At 32.8% G+C, this 22259-nt stretch overlaps 1 protein-coding gene and 2 pseudogenes across 1 annotated transcript; all 3 read right to left on the bottom strand.

The window, feature by feature from the left end:
* Nucleotides 1-1929: 1929 nt before the first annotated feature.
* LOC131049205 (7-deoxyloganetin glucosyltransferase) lies at nt 1930-5391 on the bottom strand. The gene is made up of 2 exons (XM_057983250.2): nt 4905-5391; nt 1930-2875 (listed from the first exon to the last, which is right to left on the bottom strand). Exons 1-2 carry the CDS (start codon nt 5386-5388, stop codon nt 1962-1964), a joined length of 1398 nt encoding a protein of 465 aa, XP_057839233.2. The 5' UTR covers nt 5389-5391; the 3' UTR covers nt 1930-1961.
* Nucleotides 5392-19037: 13646 nt separating this feature from the next.
* LOC131875669 (NAD(P)H-quinone oxidoreductase subunit J, chloroplastic-like) lies at nt 19038-19561 on the bottom strand (annotated as a pseudogene).
* A 108-nt stretch (nt 19562-19669) lies between these two features.
* On the bottom strand, nt 19670-21783 carry LOC131049194 (NAD(P)H-quinone oxidoreductase subunit K, chloroplastic-like; annotated as a pseudogene).
* Nucleotides 21784-22259: the final 476 nt, after the last annotated feature.

The following is a 22259-nucleotide window of genomic DNA, read 5'->3' as shown; positions in this document are numbered from 1 at the left end:
CACACATTGTACATTTATCTATTTCCATTTATTATCATGCCTTTATTGAGAATTTAATTTTTTTTAAATATATCATATTTTTTATAATGTTATTTATTAAATTTAGATTTATTGAGTATTATATGTTATTTATGCTAGATATATTATATGTGTAATATTTAACTTTTTATATATATAGAATCTATATTTGAATTATATTTACTATTACAATCATACATTGTGTTTAATATAACACATGTTGTTAAATAAAAATATAATATAATATATAATTAATACATAGAGAGGGAATAATTAGGACCTAAAGAGAGTTACAAAGAAATAGAGAGAGAGAGAGAGTATACTATCTCCCTATCTCTCTATCTCACTTCATATCTCTCTATCTCTTTCCCTATCTCTCTTTATCTCTCCTCCTTTATATATATAGAGTTATCCTCCCTCTATTCTTCTCTCCCCCTCTCTCTCTCTCCCTCTCTACCTATCTCTCTCCCTTTGTCTCCATCTCTACATTATCTTCCTCTGTCTCCCTCTATATCTATACATGCCTCCCCTAACCATCCATCTCTCTCCCTCTCTCTCCCCCCCTCTCTTTTTAGACCTCTATACCTATATCTCTTTCCTCTCTATCTTCATCTCTCCATAATTGTTTTTCCATCTCTCCCTCTATCTCTATCTTATTATGTCTCCATCTTTGTCTATCGTGCTATATCTCTCTCTCTCTCTTTTTGTATATCAATTACTATCTCTCTTTAACTTTATATATTTCCCTTCGCATTTTCTCTCCCTCTCTCTCCATCTATATATTTATCTCTTCCATCTCTATGTACCAAGCTCACTCCTCCCTCGTGTTATCTCTCTCTCCTTCTCCACCTCCATCTCCATTCATATCTACATCTTTATCTTCCTCTCTATATTTATCCCCTATTTCTATCTCATTATCCCTCTCTCTTCCTCCCTCTGTCTCTCCCTCTTTTTATCCCTATCTCTCTTCCTCTCTACCAACCTTCCAGTTGCAATCATAATATGAGTGTGTTGGTAATGGAGCTTGATTATTTTCCTAATTCATACCTTCCACACATTTTTTGTGTACCCATTGCACACCAAGGTGCAACTGCTAATCTATATAATCTTTCCTTTTATAAATTATAGCATCTTTTGATATTAAAAATAGGATTTCTTTCTTGTATATATGAAAGTTATATGTATTCTCTTTCTTATGATTGTCGTTAAAAATAGAGTTACTCTTCTTAAATAATATTTGATAGTAATAAATGAGCATTTTGAATGTAGATTTTTTTTCTCAAGAACATAATTTTACCAATTTCTCAGTACTTTTAATTATGTGTAAAAACAATAAGTGATCATCAATTTTAAAAGGGAAAAATTGCTTCTAATTATTGAATCAAATAATATTTAAAAATGATCAACTTAAGATTGAAAGTTTAATCATGTTATGCTTATAGTTTATTTGTTAAATCTAAACAAATTATTTGATTCAATCATTATAGTCTATATATTATACTAGCAATAATTTTATTGTGTTATACTTGAGATAATAAATAAAAATGCATAACATAAACTTCTTTGAAAGGACGACCTCCTTCAAACCTAAATTCTAATATAAAAAAATTATAAAATACAACCAATATAAACTAAGTACCCAATCTCTTCCTTTTTATAGTTTATTTTTTTCCTTTGGTAATTCAACTTTGATCGATAACTAGCATACCTATCTTTAGAAAAATATAAGTGAGGTACACAAAAGATATCATATTTATTCATTATTATTGAAAGAGACTTTTTACATCAATTATGTATGAATATAATATACACCTTATGCATAAAAAATGAAAAATATCCAATACAATACTAACTACATAATTATCTTAGAATACTTGAAATAAAAAAATTTAAGATATAATAATCCTAAAACAAATCTCCTAATTTTAAAAAACACACAATTATCAAGATCTGTTTTCTTCCTCTATCTCCACAAAAAGCTTCTCCAAATTATTATAAGATGATCCTCCTTCCTTCATCGCCCTAATGGAAGCGTCCCTGAGCTCACAAATCCTCGTCCTCATTTCCTCCCCTTCTTTTCCACTCATCAATCTCTTTACCATTTCTTCCACCTCTCCTCTCTCCACCACATCTTTCATTGCCATTCCAATCTTCCAAACTTGGCTAACATATGTCCTATTAAGTTGTTGTTCTGCAAAGAAAGGCCAACAGATCATGGGCACACCAGCACAAATGGCTTCAATAGTAGAGTTCCACCCACTGTGAGTCAAAAAACCACCCACAGAAGGATGGGAAAGCACTTCCATTTGAGGTGCCCAACTTACAAAGAAACCTCGCCCTTTCACTTTCTCCACAAATTCCACAGGTAGCTTAGCAGAAGCTCCATGGCTGATGTCAGGACGAATTACCCACAAAAAGGATTGCTTACTTGCCTCTAGACCCCATGCAAACTCAACAAGCTCCTCATCAGACATAACAGTTATGCTTCCAAAGCACACATAAACAACAGATCCCGGCTCCTGCTCATCCAGCCATTGTAAGCAACTGGGTTCTGCTGCCCATATATTTGCAGAGCTGTCAGAAAACCCATTCTTTTGCTCTAGCAGAAGAGGACCTATACTATACACAGGAAGTCTTTCCTGGAGTTCTTTCATTACTGGACCCTCTAGTTCATCAAATGTGTTGAGTATTATGGAATCAGCTGAAAATGCAGCTTGGCCTTGGGTTTCCACGAATTTGAACATGTAATTTGTTGCATCGTGACAGAAATTTGGCACATCTTTCATGCGAAAGGGTGGCATCCCAGGAATGCAGCTGATCTCTTCTTCCATATACCCATTTGTAAGATAGCTCTTATCTGCACATAAAATACCATAGATTTGAAAAAATGGATATTTGTGTACTTATACATGTAAATAAACTTTATGCATAAATACAAGAATACTGAGATATTTTCTTATGTGAAATTTTTGTATCAAATATATTTCTGTTTAATAACACATTCTAATCTTTTTGTTTAGGTGAATCATTTTAAATGATATTAATAAATGGGTTCTATTGAAAAGTCAATGTGATTTCAGACCTATGTTATCAGAAACGAGAAATGAGAAACGCAACCGCAATGGCAACGTGATGAAAAATGGAAGTTTAAAAGGTTGCGTATAAGAAACGGATTATATATATATATATAATAAAATTAATTTTAAAAATAAAAAATAAAAAACACATATCTCTATAAAAAATTTAAACATTCTTTGATTTCATTCTTTCATTTTAAAATAATTTGTTAAAAACATTTCACACAATAAGTATAATAAAACTAGAAGGACAAAAATAAATTTGTGTGATACTTAACTCTGGCTTACAAAATTTGCAAATTAATGTAAACTCCAGCTTGAGTTTTATTGGCATTTATAAACTAACGTAAACTCCATCTCTAAGTTGAAGAAAAGATAAAAATATCTTTGTTTTTATTTAAATTTTAACGCAACTGCTAGAAAAACGAAAATCACAGCTGAAACGGCCGTCCGCAATGGGAAAACACGAAACAGAAGTCTCCGGTCGCGTTTCTGGTAACTAGGTTTCAGATGAGTCATCTGAAAAATCAAAACTTAAAATGTGTAATAGATTTCATTGGAGAAATCAATGCGATTTCAAATAAACGAATCAAAATATTATTTCAGACCTCAAATACTATATTTTCTTAAAACCACCTACGATCATTGTTTGTGAATGTGAAAATGTCAGAAATTAAAATGAGATTAACTTGTTTTAAATTGGAACAATGTGACATAATAGAGCAAATGATTTATCAATGACTTAATTTAAATTATCGAAATCTTAATGAGGTTGAGGTTTATTAGAAGAAAGAATTCCACAAGGAACCTCACCTTTTTCCACGTGAAAATTAATATCGCCAATCAAATGGCACTCTAATCATATATCACTTCAACTATCGCCTATTGAAATCAGCAAATGCAGTCCAAACATACAAGACAAAAAAATCATGGAGAAGTTGAAGATCGGCAAACACTGCCCTAAGTATTAGGATATGAAATTTGAACTATGTAATTTTGCAATGAACTTTCTTCCAAATTTATGTTCATATAATGTTCACATCCTCTAAAAACTATTATAAGATGGTAAAAAGTTCCACTTGATTTGATATACTAGAACAGACATATGCTTAATACTGTTTGTTTCACAATATAAACAGAAAGTTGCATTTATGGTTTTCGAGTCTATGTCGAGTTATTGAGCTTATGGGTTTCAATCGTTCAAACTTCTTGATTCAAACCCTTTCTGAGCAGCTGAACTCGTGAGCTTTCAACTTTACTGGACTGCTTAGTTCACAAATTTCGACTGCTGTTGAGCTCATAGATTTGGACTGTTACATCAATGCTGAGAATATATATCAAGATGAGATACTTACTGATTCGAACCAGTTAAAAATCCCAACCATTCATCCATTGAAAAATAACGATTCACAGGCTTTCAACTTTGTTGGACTACTGAACTCACAGACTTAAACCACTGGACTACTGAACTCATGGATTTGGACTCTTACATTAATGAACTGGACTACTGAACTCATGGATTTGGACTCTTACATTAATGCACTGGACTACTGAACTCATGGATTTGGACTCTTACATTAATGTTGTCTTCATTCTATGAAGAAATCCCTATTTATGACCTCACTTAACTTGAATCCAACCAGTTAAAAATCTCAACAATTCACCCATTGACAAAAAACAAATTAAAAATGCCAACCATTCACCCATTTAAACAAACCAAGTTAAAAATCCTAACCATTCACCCATTGAAAAAAAAAGAAAGAAGAAGAAGAATATCTATTACCCTAGAAATAACAATAGGAAAAATACCTTTAAGAGGAATATATCCCATTTCCTTAAGAAGAGGCCATGACAAGTAAATGTAGAAACCACAAGCACTAGGTGTCCAGAAGGAAACTCCAGGAATATCAAGCCTCGTGGCTGTTTTCTGAGCCCATGACATACAACCATCATAAACAATGCAAGTAAAGGGAGGAAGATCTGGTAAGGCCTTCAACTTCTCCACAAGATTCTCCAACTGTGCTGGGCCATTGTCTACCAAGGATTCAGAGAGCTCATCAATTTGATGGGTGCGCCCATGCTCTGGAGGTAGCTCATCTGAAATGGTTTCAAATCTGAAATCCACACCAGAATGGGCAGATCCAGATTTCACCATTCTGTCATGTATATAATCAGTATTAACAAAAGTAATATAATAACCTCGGGCAGCCAAAATCTTGGAGAGCTGCATCATGGGCTTAACGTGACCTTGAGCAGGGTAGGGCAGCATCAAAGCATGCCGTCTCTTCACCATGTTTGATACTAATCTATTAGCAATCTAATGAACTCAAGTTTCAACAATATAAAGGCACTATAATGAGTTCAATCCTATAGTGAACTCAACACTATAATGATCTGAACAAAATGATGACATTTGGGACACAAAATGATGACATTTGGGAAAATGCAAATGTCTATTTATAGCAACTGAGGCCAAGCGTTCTGTCAACTGATAACCTCACTAGTGTTTTTTTCTTCTTCTACTGTAAAGTGATTACCTCACTAGTGATAAGTTAAAATCTCAACAGACTGGTTCCAAATCTGCTGTCTTTATGGCAGGATCATGTAGGGAAGTCAACCATCTTTATTTTGTTTATATGAAATCGTTGAAGGTATGGCCTATTATTATAAGTATACCAGTTTTGCAGACAATTATTAATACAGATAAGTAAGCATCTTTTGAACGTTAACAGGTGTACAGTATTAAACAAGGTTGTTCAGAAAAGGTTGCACGTTCAACTCACTGGATCTCAGGTATGGAACTGCCCATTCAGCATTAAAGAACATGAAATAAAATATCCTAATCAAGAAGAGGTTTATTAAAAGAAAGAAGCCAAACTGTAGCTGGCCATTGAATTGACCAAAAATTATAAATATGTATTTTGACTCATCTGGATATTTATTGTTAATTAAAAAATTATTTGTGCAATTGGATTCTTCTATAACATAATATTTGCTCTAGAGATTTCATATTATATTCAGATTGATTTTGGTAATTTATAAATAGAATTAAAAAGGTATTATTTGATTTTAAAAGATGTATATAATATTATTATTTATTAAATTATAAATATTTTTGTATTGTGATGGTGAAATTATGTTCTATCATTTTGAGTTAGTCTTCTTGTATTTATATTATTATTTATTATTAAAAATTATTTCATTGTATTGTGATGGTGAAATTATGTTCTATCATTTTAAGTTTGTGTTTAAAAGAGTGGAATGTCTTAAATGCAAAAATATATAACAAATAGTATACTTATGTTAGGTTTTATTCTTGTACCTATTTTATTCTATATATTCTTATACCCATGCGTTTGTCAAATCCCATGTTTACTTCTTTACATTCACTCCATGCCTCAAGAATATCATTTTAGACCCACGATCTAGTTTTGAGTGGCATAAGATTGATTTGATCCATTCATATGATGCTTGAAAAATCTTTAGTTCAATCTCACAATACAAGTGAATGAACCCAAAATATATTCAAACTTGAGCGTACCACATGTAGTTATATAAGTCACACTTTCTATTTTTGACCATATGTCATGTGTACAACATGCAATTATATGACTCACTTTCTATTTTTGGAAGGTTTCTTCAAACAACACTCCACAACTTTATTAATTATATTTAAATTCATTCATAAGATGATAGAATATTGTGAGATCTCTTATTATTTTGAATAGCCTCATCTTCTATCACAATTCTCTATTACTATATTAAATCGATTCTCACTCTTTCTTTTGATGTAAATCCTACGACTACAAATGAAACGTGCTATGGCTACAAGTGCACATTCTCCTCAAAGTAATGTGGTCCATTCCATTCATAATGACTTAGGATGTTCGTACATTAAATTCACTAGGTATAAAAGATGTGAGCCCCTACTCGCATGGTGGGACTATTTAGTTTTCTTTTTTTCCTCTTCTGGCATTTTATCAGAACCATCTTCCTCCATTGCTTCCACCTTCACCTCATACTTTTTACATTCTCATGGGACTACACCTACTGCTTTTCAATCTTCTTCTTTGAGAGATCCATATACACACAAAAGGAAAGACAACACCGAATAATATTGTTTCTTCATTCATATATCTGATTTATGATCCTTCCATCTTTTATGTATGTATATATTGTTTTTATCTAAAATCAATATAATTCGCGACTGCTTTTATTGATCAAAAAAATACTGTTTCTCCATTCTCACAATATATGCTAATATAACGATCCAAAATAGTGAAGAAAGACTTGTGCATTATTACGCCAAAGTTTGTGGAAATGTGTTGTTTTTTTTAATATAATGAACTCGACAATATAAACGTAGAGGTCAAATGAAACTTGTTTATTTTTCTTCTGTCAAGTTTACTCAGATTATACTTGTCTAGATTCCAGATATCCTCGAGATCGAAATCGATATCAAATGCAACAGAAAAAAGTTGAGTGGGCTGTCAGTTTTCACGTTTGGAGCTCGAATCTCAACAAATTGACTCCAAAATGTATGTGGCTGAATACAACGTTACGGGATTCTTCAAATGAAGACTCACTAAAAATCCGGAGGAAAACAGTATGAAATCATAATGCAGCCTATAAGAAATATGAAAAATTGATCATCTGCCTTGCCAGCAAATAACTTTTTTTATCAAACGGCAATTGGGAAGGCAAAAGAATCCCTCCTCGTGCAAAAACAATCTCGCCTACAGAGCACCGCACGTCCTCCTCATTTTAAAAAATTTCTGGGTATGAAACGTGTTCTTATAGTGGAGGATGAACAATTCTTTAACGTATATTCTTCGGGCTAATTGCATTTTAACGTGTCTTCCAGATTTGAAAGTATCAGTATTGAATTAATTAATGGAGGAGGCACGTTCGATGAACTATGTCCGTTTTCAAATGCACGGCACCGTGCAATTTTCAGTTTTTAAATCTTCTCCTATTATAATAGGAAGCATGTCTACAGTTTATATAATGGAGTTTTTTTAAACTTTTAGGAGTTAAATCTTCATGCTTTACATCTTTATTGTTGTTAAACCACAAAAAATCTGACAAAAAACTGCTGTATTTTACAGATCTGATATATTTTTTGGAGTGCCATTTTGTGTGGAGATTGGCCTGTACCTATCAAAATATGAGGTTTTTCACAAACCCACCACTTCTACAAGAATTAAATAAGTCTGTGAAACCAACAAAAATATATAATTTTTTTAGAAAAAATATCAAAATAATCAAAGCAAGTCGAATCGTTATGGAGGAGTTAAACAAATGGTGAATATTGAGAAGATAGGGTCTCTCAATTTGAGACCTTCTAGTCATAAGTAACATTCAAAGATCTGTAGGGTCAAACAATTTGCTAACATAAGATGCCAATCTCCAAGAAGACTCGTGAAATCTCTTATTATTCAAAAAAGAGACCAAAATCATAATTCGTCTTATATTTTTTATTCTTTCAACCCATCTCATAGTGTTCTTCTAGACCCACAAGGATGGCCCAAGCCTCCATCTAATTATTAGTGCATTTTGGCCCATGCCTCCATCTAATTCTTAGTGCAAAATCTTATCCTACCCAACTCCACCAATCTCTACTACACCTAGATTGGCACAATAGGAGACCACATACGTAATCTATTCACCTTATTAAAAGGCTTGATCCTAGAGCCAAAATGCACATTGACAACCAAATGATCCAAATCTAATCACCTCAAAATATGAACATCACAAGGAGTTAAGACTTTACTCATAGAATACTTTGCCACCAAAGTTTCCTTTATTAAGTCCAAAATCTTTTTCTATACATACACAGTAAAAATTTAATAACCTTGGAAGATTTGATGATTTCTTTTGAACTGAATCTATCAAAGAATAAGGACAAGACCAATATCTCAAAACACCAAAAGTAAAGAGATAGAAGTAGGAGGACATTATAAACCTACCAAAAAAATCAAATAGAGAAGTAAAATAACCTATACATTGGTTCCAAATGTGCCATCATTGCCTCCAAAGACCCTTAAAAAGTGAGCACTAAAAAACAGATGAGCCTTGACACTCATCGTTAAACCCATGGAGAACACATTTAGAGGGACATAGAATCCTTTATTTTTTATGTTGTCCTAGGTAGGACATTTATTTTGGCAGAGTAGTGGGAGAAAGAAATTATATTTAGGCAAATAATAATCATTCCAAATCCTAATCTACCAAATAAAATACCTATGCTTAACTTTTTAATATTTTGAGATCTAATACTCACAAGAAACTAAATAAAACCCTTGAATATCATAGCCCCAAAGAATAACATTAACCTCCTCCAAAGAAAACATGGCCAATTCACTAGAATAGAGGATAGGGTCATCCAATCATATGCATATCCCCCTTAAATTCCAATAACTCAAATCCTCCCAATGATAAATAAAAAAATTTCCCACCAAGTGATAAATTTTATAAATTTTTAAGTCTAAAACTTTAGACTATCTAGTATCCAAAAAGATTTTACCTTAATGAGCTAATGGACAAGGGAGGTGAGAATTGAGAGCTTACAATACCATGAATTGGTCCCAAAAATAGCATCATGGCTAAAATTTACAATCTCTAACAGGTCTTTCTTAACAAGTGATGCACCCTTCTTAATAGTATACCAAAGCATAGTGCCTTTTCTAATCAAACCTATTCTCAAAACCTCAATATCAATAACACCTTATAAATATTTATAATTTAAATGCTTGGTTGATAATTGATCTTGTGACTTACACCATCTCCAATAAAGTTTTATAGTCAAGCATCAACTATTCAACTTGAAATGACTAAGACCAATACCAGCATTTTTCTAGGCTTACAAACTCAATCTCAACTCTAATAAGAATCCATTTTTTAAGTTCAAATTCTCCATCCGAAGGAATTTCTTAGAAAGAGAATCAAAATCCTTTAGAAAACTTTTAGGAGTAGAAAGCAACAAAAATATATAAACAAGAATATCTTGCAACACTAATTTTTAAAATGGTGAGATGCTCAACAAAAGAGAACCATCAAAAAAATCTAGTGAGAAACCAACATTCTAAACTTGTCAACAATTATCTTTCATTGAAGTTGATTAGGAAGACCACTAACAAGATAATACCAAGATAATCCAAAGGAATCTTTTCTAGTTTGAATAATAAAATAAGAAAAATTCTCTATTAAATGACCAAAGGAGTGTTAAACAAGAAATATTTGACTTATCCTCATTAATCTTCTAACTAGAAACCACCAAAAGTACATCTAAAGCACTCCCAACACTAAGCCTCTTGGATTTTACAAACAAAGGTATTAAAGCAATATAATTCACTAAATGAAGATGAGAATGAGAATCAAAATACCTAAACACTTTCTAACCCTAAATACTTATATTAACTCTAGTGATTATGGAATTGTCTCAAACAGTCAAACATAAGAATGAAAAGATATGGGTAAAGGTGATCACATTGTCATGGCTCTTTTGAAGCTTAAAAAGGAGAGATGGCATTCCACTAATGAGAATAGAGGTAAAAGAAGATGCTACACAACTCATGGTCCACTTAAATTATCTATCTTATAAAAAAATTAAATGTAGATTAAAAAATTTCAAGGACATGTCATTTGTCCCTATCATAATCCTTGTACATGTCTAGTTTGATAAACATAGATTTATCTTTAAAACACCCTTGCCCCTTCATAGATCCCAACTACTCAAACAAAATCAAAGAATCAAAAATTTGTTTGAGATTGTCAACAATGAGTTTTATAATGATCTTGTAAGAGACATTGTAGGAGTAATAAGATGAAATAAATCAAAAGATTTGGCCCCTACTTTCTTTGGAATCAAAACCTAGAAATGCAACATTGACTTCCTTAAGAATCTACTTATCATTACAAGATTCATGTACAACTTCTAAAATATCATCCTTTCAAATGTACCAAAAATATCGAAAAAAAAAAACTTAATAGAGATATTTGTTAAGGCCTAAAAACTTGCCTTTCTCGATGTGGAAAATGTTCTTTTTTATATTTTTGCAAGAGTGTCAAGTCTCATAAGAAGACCATTAATTTTTCAAGTAACCAAAGAAGGTATGCAACCTAAAACAACTTATTCCTCCTCCACTACTGCAAAACTACTTTACTTAAATGAAGAAGAGAAATGATAAAAATATCCTTTGTTAATCTCTTGAATGGAGATAGTTGAATTCCTTGAGAGGATGAAATAGATTTAAAAAATTACAACCTCACCTTCCTTTAACTAAATTATACGAAAAAATTAAATATTTTGACCCCCCTCTTGAGGCCAATTAATTATCGTTTTCTACTTCTTAAAATGTTCCTTTTGAAGATCTCATTCATGAAAATCTTTGGAAAGAAAGGAAGTTCCTCCAAAATTTATTCCCTTATCATTCAATCTTTCCTATATCTTTTCTATCTGCTAAAAAATATTACCAAAATCAAATCTGTTCTATTGTTTATACTTGAACTTAACAAATTAAACACTTTAAAAAAATACATAGCAATACCAAAGGAGGGCTTAAACTTCAACCATCAACTACCATATTCTAACATATAATTTGATTTTGAAGGCACAATAACTTAAAATTGAATGAGTGCTTCTTAATGATAAGAAAACTTGATGGTTTTTAGAAGTAATCCAATTATCCCTAATCTAGAAATAAGATAATAAAAGCATGTTTTTCCACTCAGAAATAGAAACGGGACCACATCTTATTATTTCAAGTGAAAAGTCCGCAACATAATTTAATATCCACAACATTAATAAAAGATATATTATCTTGAAACATGACTAAAGGAGAGTCTATGCAATTCAAGACCCCAAGTTTCTCATCAAAAGTAAGGATAGAATTAAAGTCCTTAACCAATATCCAAGGAACATAAGAAAAGAATGAATGTACAACCACATGAAGACCTTGCTTTAATAATCAATAGGAGCATAAACATTTGATAACAAAATAGGACTAACTATTCAAATCAAAATAGTACCTGTTAATGATATAGAGTGCTTACTCACTAATAAATAAAAAAGTGTAAGTCAACAAGGGTCCCATGGGCAAGCTAACCCTCTTGTAAAACTCTGAGTTCCAACACATTGACACTAGCTACCATACTAGAGCATTAAAGTGCCTATTATTTATTCCATTTATTTTCATTCTTAAAGGACAACACTATCAAAATAGTACCGTCAATGATATAGAGTGCTTACTCACTAATAAATAAAAAAGTGTAAGTCAACAAGGGTCCCATGGGCAAGCTAACCCTCTTGTAAAACCCTGAGTTCCAACACATTGCCACTAGCTACCATACTAGAGCATTAAAGTGCCTATTATTTATTCCATTTTTTTTCATTCTTAAAGGACAACACTATCAATATTATGAATTTGTATAAATTATTGAACAACCTTTTGACAAGGGGTGTGACCCAAATATAATATATTATTTATCTTATAATATGTCTCTCTTATGAAGAAATATTTATTGGAAAAAATAAGATGTTTCTAATGTTATAATTTTATTTTTTTTAAATAATGTCTGGTAAACTTTTTAATGTGACCGAAGATGCTGGCATGACACGCCCTCCGGCTCCACGTGAAACGCTTTTGACCCAGAGCTATGAACCGATGAGGCCACAACCAGGGGACCTCATCTCCACACTTCACTTCTTCAAACCAGCGAGCATAACGACCCAGTGAAGACACAAGGCCTACGAGCACAATGGCCCAGCATGGGTTTGAACCTTGGTGATCGCTTCACCAACGAATTGTTTTAACCGCGACACTACATGTCCAAAGACATTTCTAATGTTATAATTATTTCTTGTATAAATATATATTAATTTAAAATATTTTTCAAAAGAAAAATAAATTAAAAAACTTAAGAAATTTTTACCTCTTAAAATTAATATTATCTTGAATATTTTTTAGTTTTGTATATGTCAATTTACAAACTTACTTTTTGGTGTAAAAATAAATTCATTATTTTGTTTTGTATGTAAATTTTAAAAATAGTCAGTGTATAAATTATTATTTTATTATTCTACTTTTATTTTAAATATATATAAATTTACAATTACACACAGAACATTATATTACAACTTACAAATAATATAATTAAAAAATAATAATACTAATACTTTATTTAATATTTAGTATATAACCTTCAATCATTTTCTTAACTATAATATTAATCTTACTTGGTTGCACATTTAACCATTTTGAAAGTAACAAACTATATCATAACAAAACATTAGGCATACAAGATCTAGCCAATTTGTGAAATGACATTAAGAAAGGCATCCTACAATAGTTTAAAACATACAACCATGACCTCCAAAATACAAATATGATGAAAATAAACTATTGAAACAAAATAAATCTAGTTTCTACTGAATTTGTTTTTGAATAAGGGAAAACAGATTTTGAATGGACCTGAAACCCTATACAAAGCAGGTTAATTAGGGGGAACCTGAAACCCATATCTAAAAATATTCAAGAAAAAACACTAAACGAAACAGAGCTAAGACGAGATAGAGCACAGCCAAGAAAGGGGATCAAAAAAGACTGACCCCTCCAAAAAGAAAAGTTGCCTGACAAAAAAACACATGGGAAATATGGAGACAATCCAAAATCCAAAAGGAGAAACAAACTAGGATTTCCGTTTGGATCCCTTCTTTTGGGATCTAAGGATCATGTCAAAAGAGGGCTAAAACATTTTAGAATGTTTGTTTTTAATTGAAATCTAGCCTTCTTCAACCTTAGTAGCCTCATCTTGCCACTCCAGCGAATCCAACGCAGGAAACCAACGCCCAAGGAGGGGCCAGCAAACATCAAAGAGCCAACAGAGCCAGGGCCAGGCACATCCCTAGAAGAAGAAAAGGACAAAGGGACAGCTCCAGCATATGCATCAGAAGCCGAAACAGAACCAGAAACAAAAACAGGTATATGGGCAGCACCAACAGACGTACCATCCAGAATCCTATCACACGCAACTGCAAGGGCAGAACCAGCAATCTGTAAAATATCAAAGCCACCAGATGGCTCAGAAGGAATCATATTAGGAACACCATTTGAAACATCAGCAAAAGGTACAGCACCATCAGCAACATCCACTGAAGGAGTATCAGATCCCGTCCTAGGGACCAAGGGGACAGATCTAGCAGAATCCACCACAGGCTCTTTAGAGCCATTGATGGGAAGATCTTGCCCAACCGTCTGAGAAGAGCTCTTGAATACTGTATAATGTTGAATTTGTTACTCAAGACCTTACTTATTCTTTTATTATAGGCAATATAAATTGTAAAAACCATTCCAAAATTCTCTAAAATATCAATAATTTTTGTGTGTGCTATAAATTTCTCTTTTAAGTTTTTTAGTGTTCATTCATTTATATGCTTAGTAATTCATCTATCCTTCAAATAAGATAGGCATTTATCCCTCCAAAGGGTTAGGTATTCATCTATCAAACAAGATGGGCATTCATCCATCACACAAGATAGGAAACAAAATATTATGGCCAGAGACTTAAACTTAAGGACAACTTGTCACCCTAAGCTCCTAGAGACTATAGTCCCTAATGGAAGTGTACAAAGGTCATCGTCTATAGGAGTATATATAAATAGAATATAATTCAACCTAAAGCCTCAATGAGTCAAGCGAATCCATTTGGGATTCCTTTCTAGTATACAATGAATATTATCTTAACTTTATATTAGATATTTTTATTCTCATCCCTTCCCTCAAATGAATTATCTTGATTTATTTTAACCTTTATTAACACATCACTTTCCTAATGCCCCATCCTTGGTTGCATGCTCATCTCTAGACTGCCTACATACACCAGTTTCGAACGAGATCAAGGCCTATGTAGTTATGTTTTCTAACTAGGTTTGGTATAATCTACATGGTGAGTACACAACCCTTTCTAGGGTCATTGTCCTAGATAGTTTCTCTATAGTTGCTACACACGTTGGGAAGCTCATAAAACAAAAAGATTCATTGTGGCCCCTTGCTTGTTTATCTAATTCCATCTAGGTCCTAGTTCTATGATCACGTCACCCTTACTCGTGTATCAAAAAAAGGATGATAACATCCAATTAGGAATAAATTTGAATAATAACATAGATCTAATCCATGTTGGGGTTTTCTAAAATTTCACTAGCCGATCTAAATTCATTAAAAATTATCATATTAGATTATTGATCCAAGGGGGACTTTTTCACCCCTTAGATTTTAACACTGCATTGTCTCTTATTACTCTCCTGCGGTTTATAGGTACAATGCCACAAATGTCGTAGTTACAACTTAGTTAGGTGATAGATGTGAGAGCTCAATCATGACAACATTACCTATAAGTGCAAACCAAAAACATTGTTTATTCTTCTAGCTATTTCTTGCTATTTATACCGAATGCTGCTAGGTATTCTAAGTTTTCTCCTCTTGAATTAAGTTTACTAACCAACATAAAAGAAAAGCAACTAAACCAAACAAAATGAAAACAAACTTATTTTTTGCTGATTTTAATTTTCCAAATAGAAGACATATATATGCAGTGTTAAAAAAAAATTAAATTTTGATGTATATTTTTCTCGTAATAATATTTTTAAGTCCAACATAGCTGAATTTGGTATTTTTCATTCGACATCACCTTTTGTCTATTAAATTTATGATTATCAAAAAAGAAATTATACCTTTTTGGAGAAGATTCTCTCATCTAGTGAAAAATATATTTTTTTATTTTTTTATATCTTTTAATTTTATTTTTTTAATTTCTAATCAACTTCTTTTTTAACTTAAAAAACCTACTCACAATGTTTAATTAATAAAAGATATTAAAATTAATCAACATACTAAAAAATGTATGTCTACATTCGTGACTTTGAGCTCTACAAAAGGGTATTTTTAATGAGCAGGAGTGAAATGTTTCAGAAATACAAACAAAATAGGTGATTTGGCTGTCACATCACCTACCGCATAGGGGAGTCCGGTCAAACTGAGTTTGGCCAAACTATTTTAAATTTTTTTGAAAAATTCTAAGCTCAAGCGCTCACAAAAAACGCCTAAATGGCGCCAAAAGTCTAGCCAAACTCTTGGCACCATGCCAATGACATGGGGCGCCATGAGGCATGATGGTAGTTTAGCCGGACTACCCCCAGTTAGCTCCTAGTGCAACACAGCTTCATGCTTTTGCCCAGTTGCAACAATGATATCAAAAGGACCTATCCATTGATATGATAATAACAATAATAGTTTATTCAAAGTCTTAATGAATAATTTTTTTGTTATTGTATAAAGTATTGCAAGGCTCTTACATTAAGAACATTGGTATATTTGTAATTAACTAAAAAGGTTAAATTCTATTAGATAGCTCACTATAGATGTTAACCTACATCTTAGAAGCACAAGAACCAGATACTCAATTATTATTTACAACAATTGATATAATTGATCATAGTCAAACCGTTAGATTGATAATCCACTTCTTTTAGAAGAAACACAAGCATAAATTAGAATTACAATTTCTTCCAACCTTTAGCATACTTTTCCCCTTTAGTTAGGACTTAAATGTTTTTTAACGAAAACAACTAACCCTATCAATTCTCTTATTTTTCATGGCTTTTTTAATTACAATATTATATAATTAGGTTTATTGGTAAGAGGTGTAATGAAAATGCACAATAATGCTAGTAAGGAGGTTTTCAAACATTTATGGTAGGGATGGGCCTTTGATGTGATATCTAAAGTTGACGATTTAAGGACTGTCTATAATAGCATATAACAATTTGTGTGTGTTTCTTGAAGGTCGATGAAGCTATGCCCTCAACAGACCACACTACCTTTGCCTTCATCCTTGTGGATATTGACATCTCCTCGATTCTCCTTGAAGATGTAGTTCTTATGGTGAGGGATAGGCCTTCGACACAACTGCTGGATTTTGAAGGCCTCCCCTTTCGCTGCAGGAGATGCTTCTTTGGGTTGTCTTGCTTCGAACTGCTCCATTTCATGCCACAAAGGTGTTTCTACTTGGTGGAGGAATGCTACTGCTGAGTCAATGCTCCAGACTCTGCTCCTACTGACTCCTCCCATGAGGATGATATCCCCTCTCAGGATGAGGTCGTGCCCCTCACGGCTACTGTTGCCCCTATGGCTCCTTTTGTGGCCTCATTTCCTGAGGTCCCCACTACAACTTCTCTTGTTTTGCAGCCATTTTCTATTGAACCTGCTTATGGTGTTGTTTCGTCACAACCTGCTATTGCTCTTCAGCAACCTCTTGTTGTTCTGTTGCGGCATCTTATTGACTCTTATGATTATAACCTTGCAGATCCCTTCCAATGAATCTCTCTTTTGATGGTCCCAATGAAAACATCACTTGAACTATGGTTGCTCGTAGTCAGAAAGAGAAGTCTTCTCCCCTGCCCCAAACCCCCTATCAAGGTTTGGGTGGTTCTCCAATAACAAAGAACAATAACAAAGAACAAAAAGTAAAATTCTACAATTAATCATCTTGTTCTGTTTCTTTATCAGTGAGCCATAACGCCCTCTCTTCTTCCTCAGTTCAGCGCATTCCTTCCATTCTCAACTCCGCACGCGGAACCCATTCTCTTATCTAATTTCTGCATATTTTAATTAACATTCAAGATTTTAATATTCTTGTGCATTATCTTCTTCCCTCTTTTCTCTCTGCAAGTGCAAACATAACATACTTCCCCAATTCTCAAATCATGCTCTCAATCTTCTCTTTCCAGTGTTGCCCTCTTCCTTAATTGCCTACACACAATTCCTCGCTCTATTTATTCAACACTGGCAACTATAGCAAAGCCAAATCTCTGCACCGCACCTTGCGAGGCACTTATCTTCTTCCTTATCATTACTCTCTTCAATACTTGTTTTGAAAATTTTAAATCCTCTTTTGAAATATACCACGTACTCTTTGCTATTTCCACTCCCAATTGCAAACCCTCACATCCAATAATCGGCTCCACATCATCATCTTCTCTCTATGTACTCTTTTCTAACCTCTTCTTAGCAATTTAAAATCTGAAAATTTCAAAACAAGAGTCTCTTGTTCTTTCTTTGGGTCGCACCCACCCTATCCATACTTTGTTGTTCAAAGTAATTAAGTGAAATTAGCAGCTGCTTGCTTGGTCTAAAATGCCTCCTTATATTTGTTTTCATTTCTGATCATTTATTGTCACCTTCTGGATGCTCCTCATCAAAATGTTAAATTACAACCCGATTTAGCTATCACGGGAATGGCTCATGCTAACCCGCTAGAAGCAAGAGGAATTAGTACTAAATGGTCAGTTGAATTTACTTTTGCTCAGATTCATGGGTTTGCCAATGCAAGAGATGTACTTGAATTGGTTACCCGACCTCTACGGCGTCAAAAAAATTTAGAAGACTTGGGTCCAACCACTTTGGTCAGAAAATAATAAGTTGAAATTCCAATAATTGAAAATATCAACATATAGATAATTTTGTGAAATAAAGATCCAAATTGATTCAAATTCATATTATTTTGAATGTTATTTGTGGATGTGAGCCACAGCTAATATTGATTTATTTTTACGGGAGATCCCAAAAATGATTTCTATAATCATTTCAAATCTCCCCATGCTTATATGAGAGATATAAGGGTCATTTCTCTCATTTCTAATGTGTGTTACACCACCGATGAACACGAAAACATTATTTATTTTATTTATTAGATGGACTTAGACAAATGTAGAAGTACAAGCATGAGATTATAAAAAATGGATATCAAAACTATATTTTCCATAAAAAAATGGAATTCGCGAGTAATAGTCATTAATTTTATTCTTTTCTTATATAGATATATATTCTATTTTTTTACATGTATCACCTATGTAGATAGATAGACATAGATCTATGTCTACGTGCATAAACTCTTTTCATACTGGGATTTCATTCTTTTTTTTTTTTTTGCACTCAATGAGAATCTTGTATTTCATAAAAATCAGGTGCAATATAGTCTTTGCGTAAAGGCCACCCAATCCAACTTTCTGGCATCAATATACGTTTTAGACATGGATGACTTTCATAAAATATTCCCAACATATCATAAGATTCCCGTTCCTGGAAATTAGCACCTTTCCAAATACGTAGAACAGACAGGATTCTGGGATCTTCCCTTGGGACAAATACTTTTATACACACCTCTTCGGGTTGATCTGCATTATCGTTTATTTTCGTAAGATGATATACACTAGCTAAGGAACCCCCTGGTGCTACATCATAAGCACACTGAGAACGAAGATAATTAAAACCATAAACATATACAGCAACGGCTATAGAGACCCAATCCTCGGCTTTGATCTGTAATGTTTATGTGCCTTGGTAATCAAAACCCAAAGGTCTATGAGCTAACTTATGCTTGGCTAGCCAAGCAGATAATCGACCTTGCATTTGATTACTATTTATTGTCAAAGTATTTGTATAAGGATTTGACATTTCTAATGGAATTTTTCAAATTTATTTTTTATTTCCTGCTCGTTACTTTTTACTAACGATTATTCATTCGCCAGCAACCTCTCGTATTTTCTTCAAATTTTTTAAAGGGTATGATATCTCTGAAATGGGTTCAGATGTTTTGGGAGTTATCTCTAAAGTCGACTCAAACCGAGATTCATAAGATTGATGAAAAAACTTCTCCTCCTTATTTTCAATAAGAATACTGGATCCAAAATGAAACCTATGTTTTCTAGTGAAATACCTCTTTCCTTGTTGAAACTCATTTCTATCTTCAGATATTTCTTGAGCTATTTTTTCACAAAGTTTTATTATAGCATCTATAATAGCTTCTGGTTTAGGAGGGCAACCCGGCAAATAGATATCCACAGGAATTAACTTATCTACTCCGCGAACGGTACTATAAGAATCTGTACTAAACATTCCTCCTGTAATAGTACAGGCTCCCATAGCAATTACATATTTTGGTTCAGGCATTTGTTCATATAATCTCACTAAAGAAGGAGCCATTTTCATGGTCACGGTTCCAGCTGTTATAAGTAAGTCGGCTTGCCTAGGACTGGATCTTGGCACCAAACCGTAATGATCAAAGTCGAATCGCGAACCTATTAATGAAGCAAATTCGATAAAACAACTAGTACCATAAAGGAGCGGCCATAGACTAGAGAGTCTCGCCCAATTGGACAGATCGTTTAGAGTAGTGGAAATCACTGAATTTGAAGTTGTTTGATCAAGCAAAGATGATTCTATAGGATTTATCGCCGGCTTTAGATTTAGATAATTTTCTACTCGCCTTTTATTATTCCGAAATTTGGGAGTTAAGACCATTCCAATGCTCCTTTTCTCCATGCATAAACTAAACCAACAATTAAGATAATCACGAAAATAAAAGCTTCTATAAATGTAAATAGACCCAAAATATCAAAACTCATGGCCCACGGATAGAGGAAGACTGTTTCCACATCAAAAACAACGAAAACTAAAGCAAACATATAATAACGAATTCTAAATTGGATCTTGGTATCTCCCATTGGTTCTATACCTGATTCATAACTAGTGGCTTTCTCCGCCCCTTTACTTATTGGAGCCAAACTTCTTGAAATTGAGAATGCCAGAATCATAAAGTTAGTACTTATGAAGCCTGCTCAATTTTATTTCTAGATTGTTTGTTACATATTATTAGAGGGAGGAACATCAAATTTAGTAATTTGATATTAGAAAATTTGTAAATAATTGCCAGGCACCTAATTATGTATATAAGCTTTTAATTGATATGAGATTTTGATTTGTAGAACATATATTTATAAAACTTTTTGTATATATAAATTAATTTATTGAAAAATTAAAAAAATTTAACTGTATGAAACATTAATTTGATCAAATTTTCACAATTAACTGAATCAACAAGCTGTTTCTGTATTTCTATTTGATTATGTATATCTTTTTTGCATCAACATTTCAGATCACACTATGTATAAAACATATTTAGTCAATAGACTATAGATATATAAGATGAAACCCCGCCTTTTTTCTTCATTTCATATGTTTAGTTCTGGACAGCCTGGAGAAGTACATAGATTGGGTGAAGTCCACGAGGTTTCACAAAAGTAGTTGGCGTCCATTTTGAAAGACCTAATGACTATGTGCTTCGAGGATGTGATGGATTTCTGAGAAAATAAGATAGGGCAGCGCCTCTTCACAATGCTTAGAGAGGTCGTCTGTCCATGGAGGTTGTAAGCACATAAGAGGTGCTGAACAATATTGTTTGGTTGCATCTAGAACGGTGAATTTTGTAGTTTACGGAAGCTCTTTGTAAGTCAAAATACCTGCACAACCACCGTGTAATTCAGACTTTAAAGGATTCTAGGGTGAGTTGTGCAAAGTATTCATATTGATGATGGATTAATCTGGCTATATTACTAGAACGTATTTTTTTCAGAAAGTATTGATGGTTCTCCTTTTAATGATGCCAAACACCAGGCTTTCTTCAAATGTTTTGAAATTTGAGGCCTGTTCTGAACAATTTTTGTGCTATTGTAGTATTTAATCGTAATGTTTTGTGTATCAAATGTTTGTTTTTGATGGATTCCTTTCGTGTGGAAAATTAATAGATCGTATCTGTTTATGGGGGAAAAAAATTGCTCTCCGATGACAGGCATTTTTTTAAATATTTTGAGCATTATTTTTAATTTTATTTATGTTATTGTGTTGTAGAATTACACGGTAGGATTTTTCTCATATTAGATAAAGGATGCTCTTGTACTGAATGATTCTGAGAATTAAGTTCAAGAAGTTTTCCCCACTGGTTGTCACTCAATTTGTTCAATGCAAGATTGCTTTCAAAATAAAGAAAAATTGCTGAATATATTGTTTTGTTTTATTGTGGTTGTTAATTGTAATTTTAAATTTGTGAGAAGTAAATAAATTGGGAAAAAGGGGAACACATCATCTTAAAAACAAAATCTGTTGTTCTGTTATTCTATAGACTATCTTTGATAATATAGACATTAAAATTCTTCTGCATACCAAAAGCCTCCTATTCTGTATTCTTATCTCTTCCAAAAATCTAATTTAATTTTTTTTTTTTTTTTGGTCCGTAAAGGCAAAGCCAAGATTTATATTGATTTAGATTAAG

This window comes from Cryptomeria japonica, chromosome 5, assembly GCF_030272615.1.
Source record: "Cryptomeria japonica chromosome 5, Sugi_1.0, whole genome shotgun sequence".
NCBI lineage: Eukaryota > Viridiplantae > Streptophyta > Pinopsida > Cupressales > Cupressaceae > Cryptomeria > Cryptomeria japonica.
The sequence above is the reverse complement of the archived record's forward strand: the minus strand, read 5'-3'. Positions and strand labels throughout refer to the sequence as shown.